Consider the following 23,297-nt stretch of genomic DNA (forward strand, 5'->3'; position numbering starts at 1 on the left):
CAAGCAGGGAGGTAATGGGTCCCATTTTTATAGTCTTTGGTTTGACTCGGCCGGGGTTTGAACTCACAACCTACCGATCTCATTGTGTATTTAAAGATATTTACATTTGTGGAAAAATTGGGGGGGGGGAGTATAAAAAAAAATCCCCCTGAAATAAGACAATACAACATATTCCAATTTATGACATATCATTGTTTTACCAAAATAAACCTATAGTACAAAATAGGTAAAGAAAAGTAACCAATTCAAATCCTTTGGCTTTTTGACCCCAACGACATCCTGTACTAAATGTATTTCATGAGGTTGTAAATAACATCAAAAATGTAACAATTGTATCATAACAACAACTAAAACACAAATTTGGGGGAAAAAAGAGAACTGAAAAATTATAATTTAATGTCACTCGTGAATTACCCTACCGATGTTTGGCTGGATCTACTCACCCCTACGGATTGGTTGAGAGTGGTCACGTGACTCAATGTTACGACCCAGGTCCGTGTGTCTTCATTTAAAAGACGAAGAAGAAGAAGATTGTCTCGACTCGGACAACATTTTTGGTCGAGTGTCAGTCAAGATTTTCGACACAAACCTTTTTATTTTGAAACAATGAGCATTCCGGTGGTGGACTTCAGCGTGTGCAGCCTTAAAGTGCAGGACATCTCCCGCGCAGACTTGGAGCCTCTGAGCAGAGACTTAAAGACGGCTTTCACCGAAGTGGGCTTTGTCTTCTTGGACAACACCGGCATCACCCAGGCGGAGGTGAGACTTAAAAAAAAGTTTAAAAGACGATACAATTAGCGGAAGTTATGAAGTTTAAGCTCCTCCTCTTCTGCTACTCGGTTGACGGTCATGAACGTTTTTCTCTCTCTGGTCGGCGTTTGCATCCATAGACATCTTATACCTGTAAGTAGACGCAGCATTGGCTGCTGTGACGCGAGAAATTGAAGTGGTGATGAGGAGCCGGCGAGCAGCCTAAAGTGACAGTTGACAGGTAGAAAACGCACCCCTGCCATAATATGCACCCCCTGACGCGGGAGCGCGCTTACGTCACTCGGTTGCGTCACTCGTCTCGAAAAGTATATCTAACTCGGCTGTTGGCTGAAATCGCCTCTTTTAAATCGCCTCTTTCGGCATAAAAAAGTACATAAAGTGAAATAATCCAAGTTTTCTTTACTTGTGCTTTACTTGTGGATGAATTAAAAAGTGTGAGCCTTTAATGATTTCGCCGTCATTCAAGTGGCTGAAATCGCCTCTTTCGGCATAATAAAGTACATAAAGTGAAATTATCCTTACTTGTGGATGGATTCCAAATTGTGAGCATTTAATGATTTCGCCGTCATTAGATCAGATAAGGCGAAAACAATAACCAATTAATATTGGAATATTTGCTGTCCCGAAAATGTAGTATTGTCTACCTTGACAGCTATACTGTAAAGAATATGTACACCAAAGTAAACCTCTATATGTACTTTTTTAGAGACATCAAGAAGAACGAATGTTTGCTGCTTCATTCGACGTGTTGTCGTGATCCAATACTCGTATTTTAAAAATATGACATTTTCTTTCACTTTAAGGAGCTCATGGGTGGATGGATGAATAAATTAATTAATGCATCTGGTATCTACCTTTGATTTGGTTTTAAGAAGTTCCAAATTGAACATTCACAAATAACGTTACCAAAAGTACCCGAAGTACCAGAGGCGGAGTTATGGGGAGGTGCATTTCCCACCTGCCACAGAATACACCCCCCATCTATCTCTGGCTAGGAAGGTCCTAGAGACATGAAACTCACCCTGGTTACTCATCATAGCCCCCCGGGTATACACTGAAAACCATGTGAAAATTGGACTACCAGAAGTGGAGTTATGGGGGGGTGCATTACCCACCTGCCACAGAATGCACCCCCCATCTATCTCTGGCTAGGAAGGTCCTAGAGACATGAAACTCACCATGGGAACTCATCATAGCCCTTTCCTTGCAGTGGGGGGGATATTGCTGTTCTAAAAATGTCTATATATGTGTGTGTGTATATATATATATATATATATATATATATATATATATATATATATATATATATATATATATATTACACACACACACACACTGCTGTGTCAATCCAAAACACAATTTATTGGTCTCTTAACATGTTTCCAGAAGAAAAGAAAATTATGGTTTCAAAGTTGGTTCCTTTTGGATGTTCCAATTCAGAAGAAGTGCAGTGTTATTTCTATGTAACACAAAATAAATAAAAACCTATACCAAACTTACTGCGTTTGTTTTTATTTGCCAATGAGTTTGATAGGAAGCCATATAACTTCTCACAATTTACGTTTTCTTTTCTCGATTAAACTCTAGAGTACATTTGAATAAACTAATCATAGTTGATTTTACGTTATTGTGTATCAATGTATGTCTTTGTGTTCACTTTATTTGACGTTTGACTTTGAATATTGTATATATAAATTATTTAACTATTGGTGGATTTTGTTATTTGTTTGTATTCAAATAAATTGCATTATACCTTGTTTGATAAGAAATTATATTTCTTATCCTCTGACCTGAAAAAACCTATTTAATTACAAGACTGGTTTCAGATTATATTATCGTAATACCGATGTATTTATGATGTTTGGTGTGACAGGGACTTTATCTCTATTGTGAGGTAAACTTTGTTAGAGAAGTCCCATGTACCAAGAGCTGGGGACACTGTACATACCAAGAAAAACATAGGGGGTGCATTCTCAGGCAGCTGGCCTGAACGTCCTGCCTGAAAATGCAAATAACTCCACCTCTGGAGGTCCAATTTTCACATGGTTCTCACTGTATACAGGGGGGGCTATGATGAGTAACCAGGGTGAGTTTCATGTCTCTATGACCTTCCTAACCAGAGATAAATGGGGGGTGCATTTTATGGCAGGTGGGAAATGCACCCCCCCATAACTCCACTTCTGGCAGTCTGATCATCACATGGTTTTCAGTGTATACCCGGGGGGCTATGATGAGTAACCAGGGTGAGTTTCATGTCTCTAGGACCTTCCTAGCCAGAGATAGATGGGGGGTGCATTTTATGGCAGGTGGGAAATGCACCCCCCCATAACTCCACTTCTGGTAGTCCAATTTTCACATGGTTTTCAGTGTATACCCGGGGGGGCTATGATGAGTAACCAGGGTGAGTTTCATGTCTCTAGGACCTTCCTAGCCAGAGATAGATGGGGGGTGCATTCTGTGGCAGGTGGGAAATGCACCCCCCCATAACTCCAGTTCTGGTAGTCCGATCATCACATGGTTTTCAGTGTATACCCGGGGGGCTATGATGAGTAACCAGGGTGAGTTTCATGTCTCTAGGACCTTCCTAGCCAGAGATAGATGGGGGGTGCATTTTATGGCAGGTGGGAAATGCACCCCCCCATAACTCCACTTCTGGTAGTCCAATTTTCACATGGTTTTCAGTGTATACCCGGGGGGGCTATGATGAGTAACCAGGGTGAGTTTCATGTCTCTAGGACCTTCCTAGCCAGAGATAGATGGGGGGTGCATTCTGTGGCAGGTGGGAAATGCACCCCCCCATAACTCCAGTTCTGGTAGTCCAATTTTCACATGGTTTTCAGTGTATACCCGGGAGGCTATGATGAGTAACCAGGGTGAGTTTCATGTCTCTATGACCTTCTTAGCCAGAGATAGATGGGGGGTGCATTTTATGGCAGGTGGGAAATGCACCCCCCCATAACTCCAGTTCTGGTAGTCCAATTTTCACATGGTTTTCAGTGTATACCCGGGGGGATATGATGAGTAACCAGGGTGAGTTTCATGTCTCTAGGACCTTCCTAGCCAGAGATAGATGGGGGGTGCATTCTGTGGCAGGTGGGAAATGCACCCCCCCATAACTCCAGTTCTGGTAGTCCGATCATCACATGGTTTTCAGTGTATACCCGGGGGGGCTATGATGAGTAACCAGGGTGAGTTTCATGTCTCTAGGACCTTCCTAGCCAGAGATAGATGGGGGGTGCATTCTGTGGCAGGTGGGAAATGCACCCCCCCATAACTCCAGTTCTGGTAGTCCGATCATCACATGGTTTTCAGTGTATACCGGGGGGGCTATGATGAGTAACCAGGGTGAGTTTCATGTCTCTAGGACCTTCCTAGCCAGAGATAGATGGGGGGTGCATTTTATGGCAGGTGGGAAATGCACCCCCCCATAACTCCATTTCTGGTAGTCCAATTTTCACATGGTTTTCAGTGTATACCCGGGGGGGCTATGATGAGTAACCAGGGTGAGTTTCATGTCTCTAGGACCTTCCTAGCCAGAGATAGATGGGTGCATTCTGTGGCAGGTGGGAAATGCACCCCCCCATAACTCCAGTTCTGGTAGTCCGATCATCACATGGTTTTCAGTGTATACCCGGGGGGCTATGATGAGTAACCAGGGTGAGTTTCATGTCTCTAGGACCTTCCTAGCCAGAGATAGATGGGAGGTGCATTCTGTGGCAGGTGGGAAATGCACCCCCCCATAACTCCAGTTCTGGTAGTCCAATTTTCACATGGTTTTCAGTGTATACCCGGGGGGGGGCTATGATGAGTAACCAGGGTGAGTTTCATGTCTCTAGGACCTTCCTAGCCAGAGATAGATGGGGGGTGCATTCTGTGGCAGGTGGGAAATGCACCCCCCCATAACTCCAGTTCTGGTAGTCCGATCATCACATGGTTTTCAGTGTATACCCGGGGGGCTATGATGAGTAACCAGGGTGAGTTTCATGTCTCTAGGACCTTCCTAGCCAGAGATAGATGGGGGGTGCATTTTATGGCAGGTGGGAAATGCACCCCCCCATAACTCCACTTCTGGTAGTCCAATTTTCACATGGTTTTCAGTGTATACCCGGGGGGCTATGATGAGTAACCAGGGTGAGTTTCATGTCTCTAGGACCTTCCTAGCCAGAGATAGATGGGGGGTGCATTTTATGGCAGGTGGGAAATGCACCCCCCCCATAACTCCACTTCTGGTAGTCCAATTTTCACATGGTTTTCAGTGTATACCCGGGGGGCTATGGTGAGTAACCAGGGTGAGTTTCATGTCTCTAGGACCTTCCTAGCCAGAGATAGATGGGGGGTGCATTCTGTGGCAGGTGTGAAATGCACCCCCCCCCCCCCCCCCCCATAACTCCAGTTCTGGTAGTCCAATTTTCACATGGTTTTCAGTGTATACCCGGGGGGCTATGATGAGTAACCAGGGTGAGTTTCATGTCTCTAGGACCTTCCTAACCAGAGATAGATGGGGGGTGCATTTTATAACTCCGCCTCTGGTACTTCGGGTACTTTTGGTAACGTTATTTGTGAATGTTCAACTTGAAACTTCTTAAAACCAAATCAAAGGTAGATATCAGATGCATTCATTTATTTATTCATCCATCCACCCATGATCATGAGCTCCTTAAAGTTAAAGAAAATGTCATATTTTTAAAATACGAGTATTGGATCACGACAACACGTCGAATGAAGCAGCAAACATTCGTTCTTCTTGATGTCTCTAAAAAAGTACATATAGAGGTTTACTTTGGTGTACATATTCTTTACAGTATAGCTGTCAAGGTAGACATGCAATACTACATTTTCGGGACAGCAAATATTCCAATATTAATTGGTTATTGTTTTCGCCTTATCTGATCTAATGACGGCGAAATCATTAAATGCTCACAATTTGGAATCCATCCACACGTAAGGATAATTTCACTTTATGTACTTTAGTATGCCGAAAGAGGCGATTTCAGCCACTTGAATGACGGCGAAATCATTAAAGGCTCACAAGTAAAGCACAAGTAAAGAAAACTTGGATTATTTCACTTTATGTACTTTTTTATGCCCATTTTTAATTCATCCACAAGTAAAGCACAAGTAAAGAAAACTTGGATTATTTCACTTTATGTACTTTTTTATGCCGAAAGAGGCGATTTCAAAGAGGCGATTTCGGCCAACAGCCGAGTTAGATATACTTTTCGAGACGAGTGATGCAACCGAGTGACGTAAGCGCGCTCCCGCGTCAGGGGGTGCATATTATGGCAGGGGTGCGTTTTCCGGCACAACACCGGCACAACACCGGGCTGGTGTTCAGCGTTTTCCTGCTCAAATGAGCGGACTGCTGAAAATAGGAATCGGGGGATTACTTTTCACAAGTAAGATTTAACATTAACGTTGTATTTTGTGAAAAGAATATTACCACACAGTTAAAAAGGAGCAAAGATCTTCAATAGTACTGAAATCGTAGCCGCTAGCAAACAAGAGTATGACCATGATAGAATTGCTTGTGAATGAAATTAATTACACTCTAAAAATGTCATACTTGAATAAAATAAAGTTGAAATAAATTATGAAGATAAAGATTGTAAAAGCCAACAGGGGTAAAAGTTAGGACCACCGTCCAGATTGTGTGTGTGTGCGTGTGTGTGGGAGGGGGAATCTTCTGGGGGAGGAAGACCTCCCTACAGGGGTTTGGTTTACAAACTTTCAATCCCACCTAAAACAAAATTCACCAGCCGCCATGATGCATTCTCATTTTAGGCAAAGTATAAGACAATACTTTCTTAACAGTATAATTGTAACCAGGAAAAAGTCTAAAAGTAACAATATTCAAATACTAATATTGTTGGGTAAGACAGAATTTGGTTTTATTCTGAATCCAGTGAAACAGATTGGTGGTTTTAAATGATAATGATAAATGGGTTATACTTGTATAGCGCTTTTCTACCTTCAAGGTACTCAAAGCGCTTTGACAGTATTACCACATTCACCCATTCACACACACATTCACACACTGATGGTGGGAGCTGCCATGCAAGGCGCTAACCAGCACCCATCAGGAGCAAGGGGTGAAGTGTCTTGCCCAAGGACACAACGGACGTGACTAGGATGGTAGAAGGTGGGGATTGAACCCCAGTAACTAGCAACACTCCGATTGCTGGCACGGCCACTCTACCAACTTCGCCACGCCGTTTTAGCTGATATAAAGACTTTCAGGTGTTTATATATGTTTATGTTTAAGTATTTGGCAGACGCTTTTATCCAAAGCGACATACATAAAAAAATACATATATAACAATCACTTTAAACATTATCATTTAAGGGAAGAATGTAATACAAAATATCAATACAAAGTGTCAAGACAGAATAAACTCTGCTGCTGCAGCAACAGAGATACAGTATATAGGTCCCTAAGATATATAGATATCTAATGTATTCATACATTGTTTATGTAGGATATATGCATGTATATATAAACTAATCATATTGTTTCTTGAACTTAAAAATAGCTGAACGTTTTTTTTCCCCCTTCTCTGGGAATATATATCCCCAGTTTTGATCTCGGACGTCTGGTCACTTATAGCATATAAGAATATTCTATTACTGTTAAGCAAACTATGAATAATAAAACATGTGTCCTTTATCATAGCTACACGTATGACAAAATAACGCGTGAAAATCAGCGGTATTCAGTGAGGTAAGATGAATTAAATGCGCTGACAGTTCATTGCTCCTGCCAAATGAATTGCACTGAGTGGAGCGGCTCACCACTCCAAGATGGCGGCCCCGCGCCTCGTCAGTGCCAGTAGGCAGTAGCGGTCGATGCTGCGTCTACTTATAAGATGTCTATGGTCATGAACGTTTTTCTCTCTCTGATCGGCGTTTGCATTCAATAAGTGTGTAATACTTAGTGCAGATGTCGGAATTGTGTGTAAAAGTATAATGTAATGCCTAATTCTAACAAAAAAACAAACCTAAAACCACTTCGCTACGTCAGGCAGGTTTTAATTTACTTCCGCATTGGCGACGGAACAACTACGGTGGCCCTAAAGGTTAAATCTGCCTGTCTTGATAGAGGTCAGAGACCTGTGTGAAGTAGGCCCTCCTTATCATTGCAAATATTAAAATAATTAATTAGAAAATAATATTAAAATAAACACTATAATACTTAGTCCAGGGGTCGGCAACCCGAAATGATGAAAGAGTCATATTGGACCAAAAGTACAAAACAAAAATCTGTCTGGAGCTGCAAAAAAAATGTAAAGCTTTTGATTGATTGATTGAAACTTTTATTAGTAGATTGCACAGTACAGTACATATTCCGTACAATTGACCACTAAATGGTAACACCCGAATAAGTTTTTCAACTTGTTTAAGTCGGGGTCCACGTTAATCAATTCATGGTACAAATATATACTATCAGCATAATACAGTCATCACACAAATTAATCATCAGAGTATATACATTGAATTATTTACAATCCGGGGGGTGGGATGTGGAGGGGTTTGGGGTGGGGGGGGTTAGGTTTGGTTGCTATCAGCACTTCAGTCATCAGCAATTATATCATCTGAGAAATTGACATTGTAACAGTGTAGGTCTGACTTCGTAGGATACTGTATGTACAGCGAGCAGTGAACATAGTGACCACAGAAAGCATAAGAACAAGTATATACATTTGATTATTAACAATCCGGGGAGGTGGGATGTTGTGGGGGGAGGGGGGTTAGGCTAGGGTTGTAGTTGACTGGAGGTGTTCTTTTAGTGCGGTTTTGAAGGAGGATAGAGATGCATTGTCTTATATAAGTGTTATAATGAAGGCAACACATGATGTAAGTCCAATCCAATCCATTTTATTTACATAGCACATTTAAACAACAAACATCTTTCCAAAGTGCTGCACAAAAATATTAAAAACAAGATTCAAATACTATCCTTCGCTCCACCAATGACTGAATAAAAACAAAATAAATACATATAAAAACAATATAAAAATAAATATGATTAAAAACGATTTTAAAGGGTAAAACCAATTAAAACAATAAATAGAAATACAAATTTAAAAACACAGAGGACCACACAACTCACGTAGTGTTAAAAGCCAGGGAATAAAAATGGGTCTTAAGACGAGACTTAAAACACTCCACTGCGGAAGCAGTTCGAACATGGAGGGGCAGAGTGTTCCAGAGCTTAGGGTCGACCACAGAGAAGGCCCTGTCTCCCCTGGTTTTAGGTCTCGTCTTGGGCACCACGAGCTGGAGCTGGCTCTCTAAGTGTCTATATCAGCTATATTAGACTGCTATCAAAATGACTATGTGTCGCAGGCTGATGCAAGTCTTTGTTGACAGAAATGTTGAAATGTAATATTTATTCTACACATTTTTACAACATTGGAAAACTTTTCAGAGGGTGTGATAACTCCTGGAAATTACCGGCTTAGAATGAGGTAAAGATGTGTGTGTTCAAGTTGAAGGAAACGGAAACTACAAATAGAATTACCTCAAATATACCTAAAATACGATGCATTATGTACAAACCCCGTTTCCATATGAGTTGGGAAATTGTGTTAGATGTAAATATAAACAGAATACAATGATTTGCAAATCCTTTTCAACCCATATTCAATTGAATGCACTACAAAGACAAGATATTTGATGTTCAAACTCATAAACTTTATTTTTTTGCAAATAATAATTAACTTAGAATTTCATGGCTGCAACACGTGCCAAGGTAGTTGGGAAAGGGCATGTTCACCACTGTGTTACATGGCCTTTCCTTTTAACAACACTCAGTAAACGTTTGGGAACTGAGGAGACACATTTTTTAAGCTTCTCAGGTGGAATTCTTTCCCATTCTTGCTTGATGTACAGCTTAAGTTGTTCCACAGTTTGGGAGTCTCTGTTGTGGTATTTTAGGCTTCATAATGCGCCACACATTTTCAATGGAAGACAGGTCTGGACTACCGGAAGGCCAGTCTAGTACCCGCACTCTTTTACTATGAAGCCACATTGATGTAACACGTGGCTTGGCATTGTCTTGCTGAAATAAGCAGGGGCGTCCACGGTAACGTTGCTTGGATGGCAACATATGTTGAAAGATTGAGCATTTTTTGGGAAGCTGTTTTTATATCCAATCATGGCACCCACCTGTTCCCAGTTAGCCTGCACACCTATGGGATGTTCCAAATAAATGTTTGATGAGCGTTCCTCAACTTTATCAGTATTTATTGCCACCTTTCCCAACTTCTTTGTCACGTGTTGCTGGCATCAAATTCTAAAGTTAATGATTATTTGCAAAAAAAAAAAAGTTTATCATTTTGAACATCAAATATGTTGTCTTTGTAGCATATTCAACTGAATATGGGTTGAAAATGATTTGCAAATCATTGTATTCCGTTTATATTTTCATCTAACACAATTTCCCAACTCCTATGGAAACAGGGTTTGTACATACAGCTAGCATTAATAGCATGTTAGCATCGATTAGCTTGCAGTCATGCAGTGACCAAAATAGTCTGATTCGCACTCCACACAAGTCAATAACGTCAACAAAGCTCACCTTTGTGGATTCACGCAATGCATAAAACATTTGATGGACAAATAGAGACGAAGAAGGAGTGGCATAAAACACGTCTTTCTGTGGCAGCATCAAGGAAAGTTGTACATGTTTGTCCTCCTACAGAAACCATATTAAAACGAAAAATATATTTTTTTCCTCATCTTTTTTCATTTTCATATGTTTTTGAAAAAGCTCCAGGGAGCCCGACTTAGTCAAAGAAAATTGCAGCACAAACAAATGGGACAAGTTTAGGGAGATGTTGACAAGATGGGGGAGCTGGAATATGTCACTAGTCAGAAAATGTATTTTAGAATAACTTAAAGTTGATAACGGCACAAACAAACAAAAAATACAGCAAAAAAATAGCAAAAACTAATGGCAGTGTTATTTTAATATTTGCAGTGATGTGGGGGGCAACTTTACACAGGTGGCCCAGGGAACTTAACTAATTATCAAACTGAAAATATACAAGTATAAGATATGAGAGTAAGTGCTTTTTTCTGAGGGTTATAGTTATAAAGGTGAGCTTCTGTGCAGGTGGAGGATGTCATGGACGCTTCCAGGAGGTTCTTCCTGCTGCCAGACCACCTGAAGCAGCCATTGAGCAGGAAAACATTCCCAAACTCTCCCAACCACGGCTGGGTATCCCTGGAAACTGAAAGGTGTTTTTTTGTTTTTTTTCCCGTGAAAGGGGTCAGGCCTTCATGCTTGTATATAATATTTTGTCTTTAAAAAGTTCATTCACGTGTTAGGTCAGGTGTGTCAAACTCGTTTTTATTGAGTGCCACAGCGCAGCTAGGTTTGACGTCAGAGAGCCGCTTGTAATAATAATACAAACCCCGTTTCCATATGAGTTGGGAAATTGTGTTAGATGTAAATATAAACGAAATACAATGATTTGCAAATCATTTTCAACCCATATTCAGTTGAATATGCTACAAAGACAACATATTTGATGTTCAAACTGATAAACTTTTTTTTTTTTGCAAATAATCATTAACTTTAGAATTTGATGCCAGCAACACGTGACAAAGAAGTTGGGAAAGGTGGCAATAAATACTGATAAAGATGAGGAACGCTCATCAAACATTTATTTGGAACATCCCACAGGTGTGCAGGCTAACTGGGAACAGGTGGGTGCCATGATTGGGTATAAAAACAGCTTCCCAAAAAATGCTCAATCTTTCACAAGAAAGGATGGGGCGAGGTACACCCCTTTGTCCACAACTGCGTGAGGAAATAGTCAAACAGTTGAAGAACAACATTTCTCAAAGTGCAATTGCAAGAAATTTAGGGATTTCAACATCTACGGTCCATAATATCATCAAAAGGTTCAGAGAATCTGGAGAAATCACTCCACGTACGCGGCATGGCCGGAAACCAACATTGAATGACCGTGACATTCGATCCCTCAGACGGCACTGTGTCAAAAACCGACATCAATCTCTAAAGGATATCACCACATGGGCTCAGGAACACTTCAGAAAACTACTGTCACTAAATACAGTTCGTCGCTACATCTGTAAGTGCAAGTTAAAGCTCTACTATGCAAAGCGAAAGCCATTTATCAACAACATCCAGAAACGCCGCCAGCTTCTCTGGGCCCGAGATCATCTAAGATGGACTCATGCAAAGTGGAAAAGTGTTCTGTGGTCTGACGAGTCCACATTTCAAATTGTTTTTGGAAATATTCGACATCGTGTCATCCGGACCAAAGGGGTAGCGAACCATCCAGACTGTTATCGACGCAAAGTTCAAAAGCCAGCATCTGTGATGGTATGGGGGTGCATTAGTGCCCAAGGCATGGGTAACTTACACATCTGTGAAGGCACCATTAATGCTGAAAGGTACATACAGGTTTTGGAACAACATATGCTGCCATCTAAGCACCGTCTTTTTCATGGACGCCCCTGCTTATTTCAGCAAGACAATGCCAAGCCACATTCAGCACGTGTTACAACAGCGTGGCTTCGTAAAAAAAGAGTGCGGGTACTTTCCTGGCCCGCCTGCAGTCCAGACCTGTCTCCCATCAAAAATGTATGGCGCATTATGAAGCGTAAAATACGACAGCGGACACCCCGGACTGTTGAACGACTGAAGCTCTACATGAAACAGGAATGGGAAAGAATTCCACTTTCAAAGCTTCAACAATCAGTTTCCTCAGTTCCCAATCGTTTATTGAGTGTTGTTAAAAGAAAAGGTGATGTAACACAGTGGTAAACATGCCCTTTCCCAACTACTCTGGCACGTATTGCAGCCATGAAATTCTAAGTTAATTATTATTTGAAAAAAAAAAAAAAGTTTATGAGTTTGAACATCAAATATCTTGTCTTTGTAGTGCATTCAATTGAATATGGGTTGAAAAGGATTTGCAAATCATTGCATTCCGTTTATATTTACATCTAATCTATCCCCACCTTCTACCATCCTAGTCACGTCTGTTGTGTCCTTGGGCAAGACACTTCACCCCTTGCTCCTGATGGCTGCTGGTTAGCGCCTTGCATGGCAGCTCCCGCCATCAGTGTGTGAATGTGTGTGTGAATGGGTGAATGTGGAAATACTGTCAAAGCGCTTTGAGTACCTTGAAGGTAGAAAAGCGCTATACAAGTATAACCCATTCATCATTTATAACCCATTTAACACAATTTCCCAACTCATATGGAAACGGGGTTTGTATATGAATAATAAATGTATGGGGATTTGCCGCATGATATTACATAATTGTCTATGCATTTGATTATTATTTATTTTTTACGTGTACTGTTAAAAAAAAAAAATCTTTGGGGTTTACTGCAAAAACAACTGTCAGTCAGTTGCCAGAATTGTACGGTAACATATTACTGTAAATGTAATGGAATAAAAGTACTACAGTTTTTTGTTTTTTTTTAACGATAAAATTCATGCAACTGAGCTGCCAGTTTTTTACCGTAAAATCCACGGTTGTTTTTATAGTGTATTACTGTAAATTTAAAAAAACGGTACCAAGGTTGTTTTTACAGTAAAAAAACAAAAAACTGCAGCTCAGTCACTAGAATTTTGCCGTAAAATCTGTAGTCATTTTTACAGTGTACAATTCGATGGATAGCTTGCTTTGAAATCATATATTAAGCAGATATTTATTCAAGTCTTTCTTTTATTCTAACAAAAACATGTATTTGTTTTTATGATAATATATTTTGTTGCATTATTAGATACTATTAAAGTTTAAAAGATATGCAAATGCATAGAGTACATGTGTTTTTTTAAAGGACAAATGGATAGAATGAATAATTTTAGTAAGACCAGATGAAGTATTTTATTAACGCATATTGCCGCACTAAAGATCGCACCGGTATTGAAGCTGTACCCACCAAATTTTAGCATATGTTAGCCACAGCGGACTATAAACCGGAGATATACACCGGTACGAAGGCTTTTGTAATTGTTTATTTACATACCGTAATTTTTTCCAAACAGTGCTTGTAACACGGCAGTAAAAGGGCTGGTCAAACAAAACAGAAGTCATTGTCATGGACCCACTGGTTGCGGAAGCTAGCTCTCCAATCAGCTGAACAAACTCAATAACTCCACAGTGACGCTTTGGTAAATTTACGAAACTGAAACAATACAAAAAGAATGCCATTGTAAGTTAATAATACTAACGTAAACACTCGTAAACGTGTTAGCATATTAGCTAATGCTAACAATGATTACATTACAATAGCAAGTACAAATATAGAATAACACTCCGACAGACATCACACATGGGACGGTTTAATTTGTATGAATTGTTTTAGGTATATTGTAAAACTTACAAACGTTGCTTGGAGTGATGAATGAAGAATCCTTTCGAGCAGAAACGCAATGGACGGTTATACATTCGGTTCAAGGCACGAAACAGGAAGTACATTTTCAACCCGCCTCACCTGCAGTGAGCGAACTCATCCAAAAGACGGCACCAAAGCACAAACAATAACACACTTTTTTAGTGTCTCTCTCTGTGTTTTATGAACATTAGCGAATAAAAAATCCATAAATTAGCGGCACGGTTTTGTAAGCCGCAGGGTTTGAAAAAAGTGGGAAAATAGGGTATTTTTACTGTAACAAAAATTGTTTTCCATGTTTGATAATGAAATATTTTGTTGGATTATGAGATAATATTGCAGTTCAAAATATATGCAATTGCGTGCAGTAAATGTATTTTTTCATGTCAAAAAGGGAAAAAAAGTACTTTATTGACGCATATTATTTCCAGGCTTTCGCAGGCCACAATAAATGATGTGGCGGGCCAGATCTGGCCTCCAGGTCTTGAGTTTCACACCTGTGCTAAGGGAATTAATTAGTAAGTGAATACTGGAGTAAGATCCGACTTAATTGTCATCTACAGGTTAAACCCACAAAAGCCTGGAGACCTAAAAGAAGCGTTCAACATGTCCTCGCTGCATCGTGACATAGTGAGTACCACAGACCAGGTTTGATCTGTTTTTGGGTACAAAGTCCAAGCATCAACTTCACTGATAAAGCCACAATATGACTTTGTACTTGTCACATGCTAACTGTTGGCATGCTCTTTTATAACTTTTATAACACAGGCATTTATAACTTGGTACGTTACATAATGCTAATTGTTAGCATGCTAACTTTTAAGCTAATTTTAGATATATAAGCATCACAGTCATATGACTTGGAACTTGACGCACTCTAATTGTTAGCATGCTAACGTTAGCATTTAAGTACGGCCAGTGACGTGCAGTCAGGGGAGGCAGGTGAGGCGGGGCCTCACGTGCCATCATGGAAAGAAAAAAAAATGTAAAAAGAAAAAAAAATTAAATTGTTATGTATCCAGTGATTATACTATAAAGTTATTTTCACCAGTTTTAGATTATTTTTATTCAAAATCGCAGAATTTTCACATTTGCCGTTCAAATACTGAGAAGAGACTTGCGGTGAGTCAGCAGCCAGTTGAGGCACGTTACAGAGTTGAGCCTCACCATGGATTGCGCAATGACTCGGCTAACTGCTGGCCTGCTGTGCAGTGAGACCGTATTGCTATATGAATTATATTATACATTTCCATAGTTTAGTTAGCTGAGGTATATAATGTACAGTGTATTTTGTCAACAACTGTATGTGTGTAACGTATTTCTTGTGCTGAGCAATCATAAAACGGCTGCGAAGACGCACTGGGTGAGGCTCGCAGTAATCCCGCCTCCTGGTGGTAGAGGGCGCTAGTGATCCCAGAGATCATTTTTGCGACTACTCTGCTGCAGAAGAAGTGACAACAAGCAGCAACAGTTAGCAGCGATCGTTTATTTTTTCCTCTTGCCTGGACTATTAACATAGAGGATTACATATCTAAAATAAAACAGTTTTCTAAACTGGACTTTCAATCGAAGCAGGAGGTAATACTTAAAGGAAGATCTCCATCGAGACAGAGAGACTTTTAAAACTGAAGAAAGATAAGGAAGACTTCTATAAACAAGTTATCAATGCTTTTGTTCAAAAGGAGCGGCGCATGGACTTCATTTATAAGTAAAGGTAAGACCATAATAAAGTTTTTTTTTTATTAAATGTGCCTTTTTGTGTGCTACAGTTTGTATGTGTAAAGTTAAAGTACCAATGATTGTCACACACACACTCGGTGTGGTGAAATGTGTCCTCTGCATTTGACCCACCCCCTTGATCACCCCCTGGGAGGTGAGGGGAGCAGTGGGCAGCAGCGGCGCCGTGCCCGGGAATCATTTTTGGTGATTCAACCCCCAATTCCAACCCTTGATGCTGAGTGCCAAGCAGGGAATAATGCTGGTATGAGCTTATAAACATAACCCGTTAACTGCTGCCAATCAAATGGTGAATAAGATACTCTTTAGGGTTCATATGTTTGTAAATCTGACTGTGATGAAGTCAGTGCCTCACCAGCCATGAACCTCACCGCACGTCACTGAGTACGGCTTGTACATGTCAGTATTTACACGCAATTTCTTTGAAAATTGCTTATTCTAGTTTTTTGTGTGATGTTCTAATCCGGGATGTTTTTATTTTGAGTACCACAGATCTGGGTTTATCTGTTTTGGATACAAAGTCCCAGCTTCTTTAGCGTGCATCAACCTCACTGATAAAGCCACTCAATGAATCAGTCACTCCTTCATTTGTATTCATTTCATCAAGTCAGTGATGTCAGCATCAGGCCAAAAGGTTCTAGAATTGTTCCGCCATTTGGACAGAAATGGCCTTCCCCTGAGGTTGCGGCGGGATTCCGGGAGACCCAGACGGCCTTTTTCCATCGCTGCAAAGAGCTGAGTCTGCGGATTCTGAAGGTGATGGCCCACAGTCTGGACCTGGACCCCGACGTGTTCCTGAGCGCTCACCGCCTGATCGGAGGTACGCGCCGGTCCCCGCGTCTCCGTGTTCTGCGTTTGTTTAGCATAGCGGCCAATTAGGGCAGCGAGCCACCGCATCCAGCAGAGGGAGCTGTGGTGAAAAACACCCGCTGTTTATTTTTCTTGAAGACGATGAGAACTCAACGACGCTGCGTTCGCTGTACTACCCGCCGGTCAACAGAGAACTGGCCAAGGAGGGCCAGCTGAGGTGTGGCGAGCATTCCGACTACGGGAGCATCACCTTGTTGTTCCAGGATTCTGAAGGTCTGCAGGTGAGGGAAGTTGCACTGCATAAAAACATTGCTTACTCCAAAAGGTACAGAATAAATTATACTACTGCTATGTGTTATATGCAAACCAGCTTACCTGCAAAACAATTAAAACAGCGTTACAACCGGAGCTTGATGCATCTGCTTTTTTTCATATCAGGTACTGACAGACTTCTTCTACAGGCCAGCTATTGATACCAAAGGCACCAAGCGCCCTCTGCTGGTGTAACTAAATATCGCATGCTGCATAGAAATACATAGTAAACCTTGACATCACAAAACAATTAGTCTATAAATAGTATTTAAATCAAGTTTTCTGACCTTAAAGAGTTTTTAATGGGGGGGAGGGGCAACTATTTTAATCCAAGTAAATCACTTAGTGCCACACAAGCGCTATATCAATCTTTAGCTATAAGTTAATGCGACCTAACAAGACCGGATTTGCTTAAAGGGCTCTCACGGGATTCACTGTGACCTTCGCCACGCCAACCGGCAATAAGGAGGCTCCAAACCGGAATTTTCGCTATTTTGATACATTTTGTACATTCGATACTAAAAAACAATACAATATACTGTAGATCAATATTTTCTCATCCATCTGAACACAACATCCGTATCTTAGCTTTGTGTTATCGGTAACAAAGTATATTCTACATAATTTTGGCCTAAATTACGCATATTCAAGCTAGAAAATGGCTAGATGAACTAAAAATAACAATACGGTAGTATTGGCCACGATACAAACCCAAAACAATGAGACCGTGCTGCTTAGTATCATGGACATTGATTGGCTCAGCCTCAGGCAGCATTACTGACATTAGCATGCTAACTTTTTTAGCCAAATTTGCAGCCGACCGTAACTTTGTTACTTGACACATGCTAACATTAACGTACTAACTTTTTTAGCTAATTTTCCAGCCAAAACACCTCAGTCATTTGACTTGGTACTTGATCCATGCTAACTGTTAGCATTTAAGCATGCTAACTGTTTTTGGCAATTTTATAGCCCAACACCTCAGAGTCATATAACTTGGTACTTGACACAAGCTAACAATAAATTACGAACGTTTTTAGCCAATTTTATAGCCAAACACCTCAGAGTCATATGACTTGGTACTTGACCCATGCTAACGGTTAGCATTCGAGCATGCTAAGTTTTTAAACCAGTTTTATAGCTGAACATATTAATTCAATTAACATCATCCACTTCTTTCCCGTTGCCATGGTTGGGAAACCAGCACTCTATCGATCTTTAGCTATAAGTTAATGCGAGCTAACAAGACCGGGTTTGCTTGATGGGCTCTCACGGGTTTCACTGTGACCTTCGCCACGCCAACCGGCAATAAGGAGGCTCCAACCCGGAATATTTGCTATTTTGATACATTTTGTACATTCGATACTAAAAACCAATACAATATACTGTAGATACCATGAATTGATTTACGTGGACCCCGACTTAAACAAGTTGAAAAACTTATTCGGGTGTTACCATTTAGTGGTCAATTGTACGCAATATGTACTGTACTGTGCAATCTACTAATAAAAATTTCAATCAATCAATCAATACAATATTTTCTCATCTATCTGAACACAACATCCGTATCTTAGCTTTTTGTTATCGGTAACAAAGTATATTCTACGTAATTTTGGCCTAAATACGCAAATTCAAGCTAGAAAATGGTTAAATGAACTAAAAATATCAATACCGTAGTATTGGCCACGAGACGAGACCAAAACAATGAGACCGTGCTGTTTAGTATCGTGGACATTGATTGGCTCAGCCTCAGGCAGCATTACTGACATTAGCATGCTAATTTTATTAGCCAAATTTGCAGCCGATCGCGTCAGACTAATAACTTTGTTACTTGACACATGCTAACTGTTAGCATGCTAACATTAACTTACTAACTTTTCAGCCAGTTTTTCAGCCAAACACCTCAAGTCATTTGACTTGGTACTTGACCCATGCTAACTGTTAGCATTTAAGCATGCTAACTGTTTTTTGCCAATTTTATAGCCCAACATCTCAGAGTCCTATAACTTGGTACTTGACACATGCTAACAATAAATTACTAACGTTTTTAGCCGAACACCTAAAAGTCATATGACTTGTACTCGACCCATGCTAACTGTTAGCATTGGAGTATGCTAACATTTTAAACCAGTTTTATAGCTGAACATATTCATTCAATGAACATCATCCACTTCTTTCCCGTTGCCACGGTTGGGAAACGAGCGCTATATCGATTTTTAGCTATAAGTTAATGCGGAATTTTTGCCAAAGCAAATTGACAAATGACACTGATCCCTGTCCGTCTTTCAGGTGCGCCAACGCTCAGGTGAGTACACCTGTGCTCCTTGTGTGCCCGGGGCGGTTCTCGTTAACATCGCCGACCTCATGCAGCGCTGGACCAGTGACCGCTTTGTCTCTGTGGTAAGCACACACCCCTTTCATCATCTTTGCCCATAAAATCGTACTATTATGCCGTAAAATAATGTTATGAACAACCTCTTAAAAAAACAGTTTTAGTTGAGAACATTTATTTTTGGGAATCAAGACTCCTTATTGGATGTTCAACCTGTTTGTTAGCTCCACAAGGTCTTGCTGCCCCCTGCTGGCGACTGCAGTACACGACAGTCTCTGGCTTTCTTCGTGCAGCCGGACGACGAGGCCGTCATCACCTGCATCGACGGATCCAACAGGTACCCCCCAGTCAAGGGGGGCGCTTACCTCACCGAGCGGTTTGGCGACTCCTATGGCCAGGCTTGACACACTGCTCCGGGTATTAGCATTAGCATATTTGTAAACTTTTTAGACAAATCGAGGCAATCGAAAGCTTTTTGCGCACATCTAAATACTTGGACAAGAGCGGGTCCAAAACTGTGTAGGGGTAGCGGGGGGTGTATCTTGTAGCGTCCCGGGAGAGTTAGTACTGCAAGGGATTCTGGGTATTTGTTCTGTTGTGTTTATGTTGTGTTAAGTTGCGGATGTTCTCCCGTAATGTGTTTGTCATTCTTGTTTGGTGTGGGTTCACAGTGTGGCGCATATTTGTAACAGTGTTAAACTTGTTTATACGGCCACCTTCAGTGTGACCTGTATGGCTGTTGACCAAGTATGCATTGCATGAGACTCGGACGGCACGCACGCAAAGGAAATGCCATTAAGGTTAATTGGCACTCTGCACCTCTCCCTACGTGCGTATACACAGCGGCGTATTAAAACGTCATACATTTTACTTTTAGAAACCAATTCCGATAATTTCCGATATTACATTTTAAAGCATTTATCTGCCGATAATATCTGCAGCCCGATACTATCGGACAGCCCTAGTTAGTATACTAGCTTTTATTAAGCTAATTTTGTAGGCATGCACCTTTAGTAATATTTTCTTACGTGATGCATGCTAACGTTAGAAGGCTAGCATTTGAAACGTTTTGTTTTTTTTAAACAAGGGCGTTCAAGATACGGCCATTTTTGGCCCGTACTTTGTTTTTTATTGGCCTGCGACACATTCTGAAGACAAAAAAAAACCTCATCCCGGATTAGAACATTGTTTGTCTCCCTGTGATGAGGTGGCGACTTGTCCATGGTGTACCCCGCCTTCCGCCCAAATGCAGCTGAGATAGGCTCCAGCACTCCCCGTGACCCCAAAAGGGACAAGCGGTAGAAAATGAATGGATGGATGGATGCGCGTGAATGCTGAAATGTGCAAGCCGTACTTAAATGCTAGCGTTGGCATGATAACAATGCATCAAGTACCAAGTCATGACTGTGAAGCATACGCATCTAAAATGAGCTTAAAACATTAGCATATCACTATTATACATTTATAAAGGACCTTAAATAAAAAATAAAATATGATGATAATACATAATTCAGGGATAATTAGAATTATGTAAGACTTTTAAAAAAATTCCTTTGGTACAATTTAATATTTATTAAAACATATATAAGTATTTTTTTTTTTTTATAAAGGATCTCAAATAAAAATAAAATATAATCCATCCATCCATCCATTTTCTTTATATAATTCAGGAATGATTAGAATAATGTACGACTTAAAAAAATTAAATTTATTTTGTAAAATATAATACATGTTTTCCCTCGTGGCCTCAAATAATAAATTAAAATAAACTACAAATACCACAAAACGTAATAAAACTTTACAATAAAATAGGTATATTTAATAAATACATGTTCCTCCTAATGTCATCAGTGAGGATTGGACTATTGACTCATTTGACCAAATCCTGATGTGTTTTTATATTTTGCCATAAATACTGAATGAATCTGTCAGAAATACAATATTAGTTTCAGATGTAATGACCAACATCCACCACTAGATGGGACTAGAAACCCTTTTCAAAACAGATGTACTTGCTTTTACTCTGAAAGTCCTGGCAATAAACAATTTAAAATGCAATAAATATATGTTTGTGAGCTGAGTGGTGTGAAATACAATACAATATTAGTTTCAGATGTAATGACCAACATCCACCACTAGATGGGACTAGAAACCCTTTTCAAAACAGATGTACTTGCTTTTACTCTGAAAGTCCTGGCAATAAACAATTTAAAATGCAATAAATATATGTTTGTGAGCTGAGTGGTGTGAATGTGATTATGGTGATATTTTGTGTATATGCTTATTTTATTGATGTAAAATCATCATCAAACTAATCCTCATTAAAAGCACTTCTTGATGGCGATATAAAGAGGACCTACTGCGGGAGTTACCATGACAGCAACATTAAAAAAAATTATGTAAGTTGAAAAAAACATAATGTGTTGAAAGTATCAAAATGAAGAAATGTAACAACGTTCCTAGAGAGTTTTTTGTTGTTGTAAGCCTGCAATATGACGCAGATGGATATTAAAATATGAAATATTATACAGAAAATGGTGCTGATGAGTGAGAGACACTCCCATATTAGCTTACAATATTTAAAATGACTCATGTAGACATATTGAAATTTTTCATCAATATGTCAAACACTGTTTATTTTTGATAAATGTTACCCCTTCAAGCATTCTATTTAATTCCATTTTTTTATATTTCAAAATAAAATGCTGCTACAGTAATAATAATAATCAGGATTCGGGATGCTTTATTATTGTCCAATCTTTAACATGTATAAGACGCATAAGAACTGAAATTACATTGTTGGCACAGGATGGAGTACATCATGAATACAAATAAAATAATTACAGTGGTCGTTATTTAAACATTGGGAATATTTTGGATGTTTTGTGTTTGTTAGGCCACTGTAAAAAATAATATAATTAATATTTTATTATATTATATGCAAAAAACAAAGTATGTTATTGTTTCAGGGAGAGTTCTGTGCCGTGTCAATGACGCCAGTTCAGGGGTGTCCAAAGTGTGACCGGCGGGTTCATTTGCGACCCGTGGCTAATTTTTTTAACAGCCTGCGGCACATTTTGAAAAATATTATTACAAAAAAAGCATGAAAAGTGGAATAAAAGAAAATAGATGCAATGTAACAGGAAAATGTTGCAATATTGACAGTTGTTTTTATTGCTCAAAAAATAAAAATAAAAAGTAAAAAATAGTCAATGGATAAAACTGATATTGACTTTGAGATGTAAGCGTCAAGCCAAAAATAATATATATTGACAAATGACTTATTTTTTAACACTTTTATGAGTTGGGCTTTTTGGATTTTTAGCCTGATTTTTTAAACTGTCATTGTTCAAAAAATAATCATTTGAAAGCAGTGTTGTTGTGAATAATTACCTATTTTTTGGCTCTAATTGCTTCACATCAAATACTTCATTTGGGGAAAATGTTTTGGAGAAAATACTGCATATTTTGTGTTTTTGCCATAAAAAACAGTGGGGAGGGGGGTTGAAAAAAAAAAGGGCATAAAACATTAAAATAATAAAAACTTTAAGTCAACATGTAGATCTGAAAATAACAGTAAAGTGTTGAAAGTAAAAAAAAAAAAAAGTATTTGACTTGTAGTTTCAACACTTTATTGACTGAGATCACCAAAATTGAGAGGTGCCTTAATGCAGTGGTCCCCAACCACCGGACCGTGGCCCGGTACCGATCCGCGGACCGATTGGTACCGGGCCGCACAAGAAATTAAAAAAAATAAAGAATAATATATATATATTTTTTTTTTTATATATACATTATATATCAATATAGATCAAGACAGTCTGCAGGGATACAGTCCGTAAGCACACATGATTGTATTTATGAAAAGAAAAAAAAAGAAAGAAAAAAAATTACCCCCCCGCCCCCTTCCTTTTTCACCGCCACTTACTAATAATTTAAAGTATAAGTTTTTTTC

At 39.6% G+C, this 23,297-nt stretch overlaps 1 protein-coding gene across 3 annotated transcripts; it reads left to right on the forward strand.

Annotated features, from left to right (window-relative positions):
• Positions 1-541: 541 nt before the first annotated feature.
• On the forward strand, positions 542-21,873 carry LOC133571841 (uncharacterized). Of its 3 annotated transcripts, none has more exons than XM_061924348.2 (7): positions 542-759; positions 10,886-11,010; positions 14,715-14,781; positions 16,552-16,708; positions 16,837-16,979; positions 19,300-19,410; positions 19,567-21,873. In XM_061924348.2, the coding sequence occupies exons 1-7, from the start codon at positions 607-609 to the stop codon at positions 19,744-19,746; spliced, it is 936 nt and encodes a 311-aa protein (XP_061780332.1). In that variant the 5' UTR covers positions 542-606; the 3' UTR covers positions 19,747-21,873. The 3 variants fall into 3 exon arrangements, with proteins under 3 accessions (XP_061780332.1, XP_061780333.1, XP_061780334.1); XM_061924349.1 differs by lacking the exon at positions 542-759 and adding an exon at positions 842-903; XM_061924350.1 differs by lacking the exon at positions 542-759 and adding an exon at positions 6,091-6,167.
• Positions 21,874-23,297: the final 1,424 nt, after the last annotated feature.

The sequence above is a fragment of the Nerophis lumbriciformis genome, linkage group LG29, assembly GCF_033978685.3.
Source record: "Nerophis lumbriciformis linkage group LG29, RoL_Nlum_v2.1, whole genome shotgun sequence".
NCBI classification, from domain to species: Eukaryota; Metazoa; Chordata; class Actinopteri; order Syngnathiformes; family Syngnathidae; genus Nerophis; species Nerophis lumbriciformis.

Coding starts and splice junctions, on each gene's coding strand:
- LOC133571841 (XM_061924348.2), top strand. CDS start 607: ATGAGCATTCCGGTGGTGGACTTCAGCGTGTGCAGCCTTAAAGTGCAG. Junction 14,782..16,551: donor CCTCGCTGCATCGTGACATA/GTGAGTACCACA, acceptor CCATTTGGACAG/AAATGGCCTTCCCCTGAGGT. Junction 16,980..19,299: donor AGGATTCTGAAGGTCTGCAG/GTGAGGGAAGTT, acceptor TCCGTCTTTCAG/GTGCGCCAACGCTCAGGTGA.